Below are 13,453 nucleotides of genomic sequence, written 5' to 3' on the forward strand. Positions count from 1 at the left end.
GACCAATATCTCTGAAGAATACAAATGCAAAATCCTAAACAAAATTCTAGCAAATCGAATGGAACAATGCATTAAAAAAATTATACATCACAACCAAGTGGGGCTCATCCCAGGGCACAGGGATGGTTCGACATATGCAAATCGATCAATGTGATACACAAGATAACCAAAATAAAGGACAAAAATCATACGATTATAGCAATAGATGCAGAAAACGCGTTTGACAAGATGCAACATCCATTTAAGATTAAAACAATAAAACGGGTACAGAAGGAAAATACCTTAACATAATAAAGGCCACATATGACAAACCCTCAGCTAATATCATAATTAATGGTGAAAAACTGAAGCCCTTTGCTCTACGTTCAGGAACACGACAGGGCTGTTCCCTATCACCTCTGCTTTTCAATATAGTATTGGAAGTCCTAGCCAGAGCAATCAAGCAACAGAAAGGAATAAAAGGCATCCAAATTGGAAATGAAGAAGTTAAATTGTCACTCTTTGCAGAGGACGTGATGCTATATATAGAAAACCTTAAAGATTCCATCACAAAGCTATTAGAAACAATCAACAAATACAGTAAAGTTGCCAGCTACAAAATCAACATACAAAAGTCCATTGCATTCCTGTATACTAACAATGAAACCTCAGAAAAAGAAATTTAAAAAAAACACAATTCCTTTTAAATTGCAACAAAAAGAATAAAATACCTAGGAATAAACTTAACCAAGGATGTGAAAGACCTATACACTGAAAACTATAAGACATTTTTAAAAGAAATTGAAGAAGACACAAAGAAATGGAAAGACATTCCATGTTCATGGATTGGAAGAATCAACATAGTTAAAATGGCCATATTACACAAAGCAATGTACAGATTTAATGCAATCTCCATCAAAATCCCAATGGCATTTTTTAAAGAAATAGAAGAAAAAAAATCATCAGATTTGTATGGAACCACAAAAGACCCTGAATAGCCAAAACAAGCCTAAGAAAAAAGTACAATGCTAGAGGTATCACACTCCCTGACTTCAGCTTGTACTACAGGGCAACAATAATCAAAACAGTATGATATTGGCAGAAAAACAGACACCCAGACAAATGGAACAGAATCAAGAACCAGAAATAAACCCACATACATGCGGAAGATAATTTTCAACAAAGAAGCCATTGGAGAAAAGACAGCCTCATCAATAAATGGTGGAGAATTGGAAAGCGACGTGCAAAAGAATGAAATTAGACTGCTATCTGTCACCGTGTACCAAAATTAATTCAAAATGGATCAAAAACCTAAATATAATACTTGAAACAACAAACTGCATAGAAGCAAACATAGGCACTAAATTTATGGACCTTGGGTTTAAAGAGGATTTTATAAATTTGATTCCAAAAGCAAGGGAAGTGAAAGGTAAAAAGCTTCTGCACAGCAAAAGAAACCATAGACAATATAAAGAGGCAACCAAATAGGAGAAGATTTTTGCAAATAATGCCTCCGATCAGGGGCTAATATCCAAAATTTATAAGGAACTCATACAACTCAAAAACAAAAAAACAAACAACCCAATTAAAAAATGGGCAGAGGACCTGAAGAGACATTTCTCCAAAAAGGACATACAAATGGCCAATAGGCCAATATGATCAATATGAAAAAATGCTCAACATCACTAATCATCAGAGAAATGCAAATAAAAACCACAATGAGATATCACCAGTTAGAATGGCTATCATCAACAAGACAAATAATAACAAGTGTCGGAGAGGCTGTGGAGAAAAAGGAACCCTTATATAATGTTGGTGGGAATGCAGATTGGTGCAGCCGCAATGGAAGGCAGTGTGGAGATTCCTCAAAAAATTAAAAATAGAATTATTATATGACCTAGCTATCCCTCTCTGGGGTATCGACCCAAAAAATCTGAAAACATTAATCCATAAAGATATATGTGCTCCGATGTTCACTGCAGGTTTATTTATGGTGGCCAAGACATGGAAACAACCAAAGTGTCCTTCGATAGATAAATGGATAAAGAAGTTGTGGTTTATATACACAATGGAATACTATTCTGCTATAAGAAAAGATGAAATAATACCATTTGCGACAACATAGATGGATCTTGAGAGGATAATGCTAAGTGAAATAAGTCAAGACAGAAAAAGTAGAGAACCATATGATTTCACTGATACATGGTATATAAAACTGAAAACAACAAAAGAACAAGAAAAACAAATGAAGAAACAAAACTCATAGACACAGACAATAGTTTAGTGGTTACCAGAGGGTAAGGGGGTAGAGGTGTGGTAGATGAGGGTAAAGGGGATCAAATATATGGTGATGGAAGGAGAACTGACTCTGGTGAACACACAATGTGATATATAGATGCTGTATTACAGAATGTACACCTGAAACCTATGTAACTTTGCTAACAATTGTCACCCCAATAAACTTTAATTTAATAAAAAGATAGAAGAGTGTAAATTGGAAGCTTGCAGTGAATAAAGCCTCATACTTCACTCAGCTTGCTTTGTTTCCAAAGACACTTAGGACCAATGCTGTAGTCAGCTACTCTGTGTAGGAGATCTTCCCGACCAGATATACAAATGTACTAAAAGCTAAGGTTGATAAAATAATGTAGTGATGGCACAGAAGTAGAAATAGTCAAACAGATCAACGAAACAAAACAAAGTGGGAAACAAACCTATATATGTCTGGGAATTTAACATATAACAATAATGGTATTGTAAACAGTGGCAAAAAAAAATAAACCGTGGCACCAAGATGGGTTATTCAAAAAATAACATTGGGGCAATTGGTTAACCATTTGAAAAAATAAAATTAGAGACCTACCTTCCCATGTGGCAAAACATTCCAAAGAAATTAAAGATGTAAGTGTTAAAACTATAAATATAATAATTGGTAATAAAGATAAAAGAAAATATTTTCATGGTCTTGAGGTAGGTAATCTATTTCTAAGTTTGTAAAAAACTACAAAACCCTAAAAGAAAAGTCGGACAGATTTTATTACAGAAAAACTTAAAACTTCTGCAATACAAAATATATCATGAATAACATTAAAAGATAACTAGGAAATTGGGTAAAACTATTTGCAACATATATACGACAAAGGTTTGTTATCTTTAATATGTAAAATGCTCTTATAAATCCTTTGAAAGCAGAACACATTCTTTAGATGCACACCTAATTTTAGCTAGTTAGTCTAAGGAAATAATTTCAAAAGTATGCAAATGTGTAAGCATTACATATTTGATAGAGTACTGAGAAATATTGAAAATATAGTCAATATTTTGACTATAAATAAGAGTATATTCATACAAAGGAATAATATGTAGCAAATTGAAAGGCTGAGGTAAATCAATATAACAAGGAAAGAAATATACTATATAGTAAAATATCAATTATGAAAAGAGATATTTATTAGGTTGGTGCAAAATTACCGTTTTTGCAATTATTTTCAATTGCAAAAACCGCAATTACTTTTGCACCAACCTAATACATTGACCTATGAAGTCTAAAAGGACATACAAATGCTAAACACTAGCAATTGTTGGGAGTGGAATTGTAGGCAAGAATAGGGGATGGGACCTTTGATTTTCTACATAATTATGTATTTTAAAATATTTTATACTTCTAATAATTAACAAAAATAATAAATATCCTTTTTATTTGGAAAAGGAAAGGAAAACAAAAGGAAAGAAAAGAAAAAAACTTTGTTGAAATATTAGAACAGACCTCTTTTTCCTTAGTAGCACTTTATACATTGTAAAAATATACTCTCAAGATAAGCATTACACACTGTCCCTTCCAATTACAAGTAGGAAAAACTACTCTAAGATGAAACTGTAATTTACCTTTTGGGGTATCAGGTGAAATGATGTACAATGAAAAGACTTGTGAACTACATAAAAGAAGATCTTCATGGTGTTTAGGATATATTTTCTTCTATTCTACACCTACAGCCAGTCATCCTCCAAAATGAAAAGTGCTCACAGGAAGAAATAAGGAAATAACCTACCATTTAAACAGTTACTGCAGAATCGATCCTTTTGAATAATAACAGATTTTGCTAGAAGCATTTAAAATGACCTAGAAGTGGACTCAGGAAGTATAGAGAATTGGTAGGTGAAAGGCACTTTTTAAAATATATACAACTAGATTTACTGTGTGACTATATTAACTAGACTAGGTTAACTAGACTATGCTAACTATCATTTCACAATATATACAAATATCGAATCATTATGTTGTACACCTGCAATTACTGTCAATTATATCTCAATAAAAATAAGAGAATAAAATAAAAATATACACCAAGGATATAATTTTGTCTAAAAGAATCAGATTGGTTATTTAAAGTTACTATTTACTTTTGTAAACAGGCAGACTCTAGGGTTAAGCTGGAGATTTGGTGGGGAGCGAGAAGAGCTATCTGAGTACTACTTCCACATCTCTGTAGCCCTCTCTAGGAGATATAAACATCTTCCAGAAGTTACAATTGCCATTGCTGTCTTTATAGTAATAGACAGACCTTAACAGACCTTAGAGTCTATTACGGATTACTATAAGAAACCGTGTAAAGTTTAAGAACAATACTAAATTTAAAAGGAGAAGTTAATGGAATCACACCAGTGGGAAATTAAAGGGACTAGTTAATGAAAAGAATTATTTCTCACCTTCACATGTTCCACTTATATCAGGATGGAGGCTAAATTCAGATCTAAGAGATGTGTCTTGATCAAAGAACAACCTTTCAAGTACAAAAAAAGAAGGTACAGATTGTTATCACATTTCCTAAACAAAGATTAACAATTTAACTGTCATTTTTTAATTATACCTAAACTTGCTAAAATTCTTGATTAGACGACTATGTACCCTTTAATTAAAAACTTATCCAAGATGAAAAATACGTATTCATATGGTCATGCTCATGTTTACAAATATTCTGCTATTTTATTTTTTCAACTTTTATTGGGTAACTGTGTTTTCTCCAGGACCCATCAGCTCCAAGTCAAGTCGTTGTCCTTCAGTGTAGTTGTGGAGGGCGCAGCTCAGCACCAAGTCCAGTCGCCATTTTCAATCTAGTTGCAGGGGACTCAGCCCACCATCCCATGTGAGAACTGAACCGGCAACCTGGTTGTTAAGGGCTGGCGCTCTAACCAACTGAGCCATCCGGCTTCCCTATTCTGTTATTTTTTAAGAAGTGAGAGCAAGGGACAAATATCAATACAGTTATTCAACAGAGATGAAATGATTTGAGGGACAAGTGCTGGTGGGATTTCTCCTTCATATTTTTCTATGCCGCAGAGAATTTGAGATTAAAATCCAAAGGTTAAATCTGAGTGTATATTTTCAGACTATATGATGATAGAATTCCTTCAATTTTTGGATTCACGTGTTACTATGTTCTAAGCAGCACAAAGGTAACAAAGAGAGAAGACACACATGGTCCTTGTCCTCAAAAAGCTTCAAATCTAGTGAAGGATACAGAACTAAGAAATAGCAATGATACACCATGGTCAGTATGCTACTAGGCAGATTTAAGGGCTTATCCTTTCTGTTTAGAAAACCTTTACAGAATTAAAAAATGTGCAAAGGACTTGAATAGAAATGCTTCATATTTCCAGAAAAACTCTCATTCATCGACTACAAAATTATTTTCCATTAAGCCCTATTACTCAGCCAGACTACTTAGCTACAGTTTGCATAGGAAAAGCAAGATAAATGCCTGCTTCTTTCTCTTTCTTTACTGGTTTTCAGAATATTGAAATAAGTTTTTAAAGTTCATTACAGACGCATAGATTTAAACCCAGTGCTGTTTTTGTTCTTATCAATGTTCAAATTATCCTATTTTTAGCTAGTGGGAGCCTCTTCAAAGTGGCTCATGGGTTGTTTGACATGAACCCACTTGTTATAGACTGCATTGCGTTCTCCTGTATCCCCAGATTTATATGTTGTAGCGCTAACCTACATAACTACGTTCGGAAATAGGGCCTTTAAGGAGGCAATTAAGGTTAAATAAGGTCATAAGGGTAGGACCCTAATCTAAAATGACTGGTATCTAATAACAACCTAATAGGAAGAGAGATCCAAGAATGCAGGCATACAGAGGAAACACCGTATGAAGACACAGTGAGAAGGCAGCCATCTACAAGCCAAGGAGAAAGTCCTCAGGAGAAAGCAATCCTGCCAGCACCTTCATCTTAGACTTTCAGCTTCTAGAATGGTGAGAAAATAAATTTCTGTTGGTTAAGCCACCCAGTCTGTGGTATTTTTGTGGCAGCCAGAGCAGACAAACAACACTACTAATGTTCCCTAGCTTCCCAGGATAAGATATTCCATGCTCATCTTATACATCTTCTCCCTTAGACCTAAAACTGGTTATTTCTCATGAAGCCTTGGCTCCTTTAAATGGGCTATCATATTTAGAGTTCACAATACTAATATTTATCATTAACAACGTGATTGTTGAAAAAAAGCTATTTTGCAATTCTTTGTTTCCTTGCAGTATATCTCATTTGGCATGTACAGCTAAATTCTGTTTTAAAAGCATTACATTCCTTTTTGTGTGATTATGCTGCCAAATTAATACATAATTAGATTCATTTATTTCATCTTGCTTTTGCCTTTTTAAGAATTTTTTGTGTGTTGATTTAATTTTCTCTTATTACATAAACCATTTACATCATTCCAAAGACAAATGTATAAAAGATCTATTTAGAGAAGTCTAGCATCTATCTCTGTCCTTCATCCACCTGTTCTCTCCTTTCCCATTTTTTAAAATTATATGGTTTAGCCTTCCAGGAGGGAGTGGAATGAAATATTCAAACTATTGAAAGAGAGAAATACCAGTTAAGAATAATATATCCTGGAAAGTTATCCTGTAGATATGAAGGAGGAATAAAGACCTTTCCAAATATACAGAAGCTAAGGGAATGTTTCTACCACAAGGCCTGCATCACAGGAAATACTGAAGGACGTTATTCTACCTGAAACAAAAAGATAGAAAACTATGAGTGAGATTACTTACAGACAGACAGAAGCAGGAAATGGCAACACCTACACAGAACAGGGCACTATATACTTAAACATAACATAAAGGGTAAAGAAGATAAAAACATAAGAAAATAAGAAGACTACAATTTGCTACTACAACTCAGAAATGAACTCACAGCATAAATAGGGATAATTTGTGACAACAAAAAACAAAAGGGGAGAGAGTATAGGTATGAATTTGCAAAGGGGAATGAAGATACATACTGAAGAAACAGGACTACTATATACCTAAAACTTTCTTTTAAATAAACTGAATGGCAACCAATCAAAACAAATCCAGAACTAAGACACATAATATTTAAAAAGAGGAAAAAGTCATAGGCACCACCAAACTAAAATAACAGACAGAAACACAAAGGCAATGAAAAAAATGGAGACACGGAGCTACCAGAAAATAAAAGATAAAATGGGAATAGGAAATCCTCATATATCAATAATCTAAATGTAAGTGGACTCAACTCACCAATAAAAAGGCACAGAGTAGTAGTAGGTTGGATCAAAAAACAAAACCCAACCATAGGCTGCCTCCAAGAGACACATCTAAGCTACAAGGACAAATATAGACTCAAAGGTTGGAAAACAATACTCCAAGCAAATGGCATCCAGAGAAAAGCAAGTGTTGTCATTCTTCTATCTGACAAAACAGACTTCAGGATAAAAGAGGAACAAGAGACAAAGGACAGTTCATAGTGATAAAAGGAAAATACAACAAGAAGACATAACACTTATCAATATGCTCCCAATCAGACAGCACCAAAATATATAAAGCAACTACTAACAGAACTAAAGGGAGAAACTGACAAAAACACAATTGTAGCAGGGGACCTATACACATCATTGACGGCTATGGGTTGATTATCCAAACAGAAAATCAATAAGGAAATATCAGCCTTAAATGACACATTAGGCCAAATGGTCATAATTGATAGTTAAAGAGCATTTCATCCTAGAACACCAGACTACACATTCCATAGTGCACACAGAACATTCTTAAGGATAAACTATATGCTGGGACACAAAACTAGCCTCAGCAAATTTAAGAAGATTGAAATCATACCAAGCATATTCTCCAATCACAATGCTTTGAATTTGGAGGAGATCAACCACAAAAAGAAAGGGGGAAAAACCACAAATACGTGGAGATTAAACAACATGTCACTAAAGAATGACTTACTTCTTTAAATAAAAGGAGAGATCAAAAGATACACAGAAATAAATGACAATGAAAATATATTGTATTAAAATTACTGGGATGCAGCAGAAAGCAGGTAAGTGGGAGATTTATATCATTACAGGTCTATCTCAAGAACAAGAAAAATCCCAAATAAACAACCTATCATTACAACTTAAAGAACTAGAAAAAAAAGAACAAATGAAATCCAAAGTCAGCAGAAGAAAGGAAATAATAAAATTAAAGGAGAATTAAATGAAATAGAGGGGAAAAAAAATAACAGAAAAAAATCAATGCACCAAAGAGCTGGTTCTTTGAAAAGATTAATAAAATCGACCTTGGCTAGACTCACTAAGAAAAAAGAGTGGGGGCTGGCCCGGTGGCTCAGGCAGTTAGAGCTCCATGCTCCTAACTCCGAAGGCTGCCGGTTCAATTCCCACATGGGCCAGTGTGCTCTCAACCACAAGGTTGCCAGTTCGATTCCTCAACTCCTGCAACGGAGGGTGGGCTGTGCCCCTGCAACTAGCATCGTCAACTGGACCTGGAGCTGAGCTGCGCCCTCCACAACTAAGACTGAAAGGACAACAACTTGACTTGGAAAAAAGTCCTGGAAGTACACACTGTTCCCCAATAAAGTCCTGTTCCCATTCCCCAATAAAATCTTTGAGAAAAAAAAAAAAAGAGTAAAGACACAAACAAAATCAGAAATGAAAGAGAAGTCATGACAGATACCACAGAAATACAAAGAATCATACAAGAATACTATGAAGGACTATATGCCACCAAGTTCAGTAATGTTGAAGAAATGGACAAGTGCTTAGAAATATATAACCTTCCTAGACTGAATCACGAAGAAGTGGTACTTAAAACCCAAGAGAAAATCTGCCTCTCTAGCTAAAGGAATGATACTCTGAAGAGTATGGAATCTTATTTTCTTTTCTCCCTTAAGATTTTGCCCTGAAGGTGGCCCAGTGCAAGGATCTGCTCTACAGCAAGAACGCTAACACTCAGAGAAATCTGCCCTTCTGGTCACATGAACCAGCATGTGGATAGAGGGAAGGAAAGGTGCATGAGAATCCTGGAGAAAAGACAGCAGGAAAGGGGAGTCACCTAATTCTGTATATGATCCATCATAAGTCCCAGGCTCAAGCCCAAGCTGTCCACATGTAGAGCAAATTCAAAGAAGCATAACAAAGACCTAGAAAACTGAACTACGATATTAACTATTGCCCAAGTTCCAGATTTACTTGAGTGGTACATGAGTCAAGACAGACTCAATCAGCACAGTAAAGGCTCTGAAAATTGGACTGATGTAACCACCACCCACAGAAGGTAAAACAGGATGTGAAGTCAGAACCTAAACAGGTTGACTGCCTGTCAAAACAAACAAACAAAAAATCAATACTCTCTAGAGGATTTTAACAGGACAGAGTCCAGTACATAATGTTCAAAATATACAGGATATAATCCAGAATTATTCAACATGCAAAGAACAGGAAAATATGATTAACTGTTGAGAAAAGATCATTAACAGACGTCCCCCCTCCCCCCGCCCCATGATCCAGATGTTGGAATTATACGCATAAGACAAAGACTTTAAAGCAGCTATTGTAACACTGACATTCTCAGCAAAAGAACAAAAACTATAAAAGAGAATCAGATGGAAATTTTAGAAGAGAAAATTGTGATATCTGAAATTAAAAATTCACTAGATGGGCTCAACAACAGAATGGAGATGACAAAGGAACGAGTAAGTAAACCTGAAGATAGAGCAATAGAAATTATGGTCTGAAGAATTGAGAGAGAAAAAGTTAATAGAGTCTCAGGGATCTGGGAGACAGTAAAAAAAGGTCTAACTAACATTCATGTCATTTAAAGTCCCAGAAGAAGAGAAGAAATTGCTACAGAAAAAAAAACTATATGAAGAAATTGTAACAGAAAACTTCCCAAGTTTGGTGAAAGACATAAATTTACAGATTCAAGAAGCTCAGTAAACCCCAAACAGAAAAACACAAAAAATATCATGCCCACATGCATCATAATCAAACTGCTAAGAACCAAAGAGGCAGAGTGCAGCACAAGGGAGTTTTTGTTTTGTTTTGTTTGAGTAATAGAACTGTTCCAGATCTTGATCATGGTGGTTATGGGGGTTATTAGTCAAAATGTTCCCTGTACATCAACAAGAGCAAAGATTACTCTCTCACTCTCTCTCTCTCTCTCTCTCTCTGTGTGTGTGTGTGTGTGTGTGTGTGTGTATAAATAAATAAATGAGCCAGAAACCTGGGTATCAGTTTCCTATCTAATCAATCATCACCTCCTGACAAATTTACTTTCTAAAGATTTTTCAAGTTTGCCCTTTTTCCTCCATTCCTGCTGTTTCTTTCTAGTTGAGCTATTATCATCTCAGTCTGTGACTACTTTTATTTCAAAGCTAACCTTTATAGGCTTGCTTTGCAAAAGCTGATCCCTACTCCAAAAGTATCAACTTTAACCTGGAAGCTTGTTAGAAACGCATAAACTCAGACCCCACCATAGAACTCCTGCATTAGAATCCACATTTTAATGGGATTCTGGATTGATTTCTAGTCCCCAGACTAGGGCATTCCAGAGTGAACAAAAATCTGATTATGGTGTTCCTCCACTTAACACTTTGTAAGCGGGCATTTTCCCACCAAATCGCGTCGTAAGGCGGGGCTTTTTTGACATTTTCTCGCCAAAATTAGACTTTCCGTAAAATATTCATATCTTTCGATCTATTTGATATTTTTCTATGAAACTTTCAGTGTTTTAGTTTAAAAAGAGGTCTCTATTTATTTACTTTGCAAAATTTTTGCCGGTTCCAACTAGAGGCGATATGACGAGTTTCCCTTAATATCTTACAAGGACCCTAACTAGGACACACACAGGATAAGTGAGGCCTTACATGATCTCACCCTACCTTCCTCTCCAGGCTCATCTTTCATCACTTCCCACCTCACCCTTTAACACTTCATTAAGACTTTTCCCTAAATATAGTACTGAGAACTAGATATGTTCAAAGTTTTGATGAACTAAACTACCATCTTTTTGAGTCTTGTAAAACTATCCATTTCCAGTTTGATGGTAACCAGTTCTGCCATCACACATTCTTTTCCTTAGAGAAATTATGCTAACCATCTCCTAGACCAGAGCTACAAGTTGCTTGAAGCAAAATGTATTTGAAGAGTTCAGACCCAAGATTGTTTTGCCTGAGCAAAAGGATTGACAGCCCCAGGTTAAGAAGAAAGGCTTTTTTTTTTAATGCCATAAAGCCATCTACGATAAAGCTGTGTCTTAAGTTGGGGGGCAGGAGGGGGGGCTTGTTCATTTACAAGTGCTTACATAGCTCAGGCCTGGCTGGCCCACAAAGCTCTCATCCTGCCCGTGACCCTAAATTCACCTATTAAGAATTTCTACTCAGATCTCAGAGGGCCACTCCGCGCCAGCGACCAGCCCTAATGTTGGCAACTTTCTCCAACACCCGGCGCTAATAGTGGTCACCTTCTCCAGGGCAGCTCCTCTTCTTCCAGGTCACTCTCCATCACCGATCCCTCTATCACCGTTTCATCACTGTCCCAGTCTGGGGCCTGGGCACCTTCCTCCATCTTCGCCTCAGTCTTTTTCTTTTAATCCTTCTCTAATTCTCCCTTTCCCACAAAAACAAAGAAAAGAAAAAAGAAAAGGACTTCCTAAGGGCTCAGGGAAATTATAAGTTAAAAATAAAATTTGTGGCGGGAGCCGAGCATTGCACCGCGGGCTGAGGGCGTAGAACGACAGCGAGAGTCTTCCTGGGCTTGGCCGTCCGGCTAGGCCGTCTCGCCCCACGCAACCGGCAGGGGGAGCCACGCGCCGCACGTCGGAGCCGCGCGCCGCGTGCTCACACCCCTCACCCGCCCACCCTCTCCCGTGGCCGGAAGTGGGCGGCGCGCGTCCGCGGGTACTGAGTTTCCGGGGCTGTGTGGGGCGTGGCCGGCCTCCGCTTCTGCTTTCGGATTCTATTCGCATCCTGTTGTTGGCTGGGCGAAGAGAGGGCTGGGCTGCGGCGGGTGGGAGCAGAAAAGCAGCGCTGCCGCTGACAGACCGCAGGTGGAGCCCGCCTAACGCCCTTTGCAGGGAGGGAGCCCTGAGTAGCGTCACCTGCAATGCACCTGATGCTTGTGAGACCTAAACCCCGAATGAATTGTCAGCTCCTCCGGAACATAGTAGCCCCGGCTCTCAGTCCTGCATTCCGAAGCCGAATGTTACCTTAGACCCAAAGGGTGTTTTTCTCCTTAATATCTTTGCCACCCCGTCACCCCCCCACCCACCCAAGTGTCCCGCGTGGTAGGCAAAACAAACGTGTTTACCAGAAGTTTTTAGATCATCAACTAATCTAATTGATGTATTTTTGTATTTGTATCCTCCCCCCCCATCAACTCTTTGGTTACCCTGTAATACAGATAGTGACGGGAAACAGGTGAGAAAGAAAAACAGAAGATAAAATGATTGTTGAAGGAGAAAGGTGACGAAACAAAGTAATAGCTACGCTACTTGGGTTTATATGAATTGGGCATAATCTACCTTAGTCAAGTCTTGCCAACACTGGTTGACTTCTTCTTCAATCATGTAACTGGTTTGTAAAATGATTAGCTGGATTTGAACTTTGAACTGCCATAAAGATTTCGTGTTATTTTTCTCTCTTAGAATGTATTACTAACTGAAGAGCCAGTTCTAGTTTTACGGCAATCTGCCTGTGCCATAATGTTCCGTCTTTCTACCTGGAATGTTCTCTCCCCAGTCTCTGAAAAACTGCTCAATCTTCCTGCATTTCATTCAATATTTTGAATGAACCACACCTCCCCTTTCATAAGCATGGCCCACACTGTGATATTTTAAATTAAAGGACACACATTCACATTTTGTCATAATAAAGACAATGGGAGGAGTGACCAACCCTCACCTTATAGTGTAATTATGCTTTATCAATATTTAACTTAGCAGTTGTCATATATCAGGGAACATGTCACGACTGCTTTAAAATAAGTGGAAGTGCCAAGCATAAAATGAAAAAAGGTTAACCATTTAAACACAAGGTATGGGAACAACTGGGTATCCATATGGGGGGAAAAATGAACCTTGTTCCCCACCTCATTACATACACAAAAAATGATTTGAGGTAAATCACAGAACAAGCATCCTATAATCAATCCAGTGATTTG

The 13,453-nt window shown here is 37.1% G+C and overlaps 1 protein-coding gene across 1 annotated transcript in view; it reads right to left on the reverse strand.

Moving 5' to 3' along the window:
• Positions 1–12,056, reverse strand: part of ANKRD31 (ankyrin repeat domain 31) — a 126,378-nt gene extending 114,322 nt beyond the window's left edge. Inside the window, exons 1-2 of the mRNA XM_074329204.2 lie at positions 11,757–12,056; positions 4,687–4,760 (exon numbers count right to left, since the gene is read on the reverse strand). Coding sequence (XP_074185305.2) covers positions 4,687–4,760; positions 11,757–11,860 — 178 coding nt within the window. The 5' untranslated portion in view covers positions 11,861–12,056. The remainder of the gene's footprint in view (positions 1–4,686; positions 4,761–11,756) is intronic.
• Between the last annotated feature and the right edge of the window lie 1,397 nt (positions 12,057–13,453).

Source organism: Rhinolophus sinicus, chromosome 3 (assembly GCF_057876585.1).
Source record: "Rhinolophus sinicus isolate RSI-liver-muscle chromosome 3, RSI-T2T, whole genome shotgun sequence".
In the NCBI taxonomy this organism is placed as follows: domain Eukaryota; kingdom Metazoa; phylum Chordata; class Mammalia; order Chiroptera; family Rhinolophidae; genus Rhinolophus; species Rhinolophus sinicus.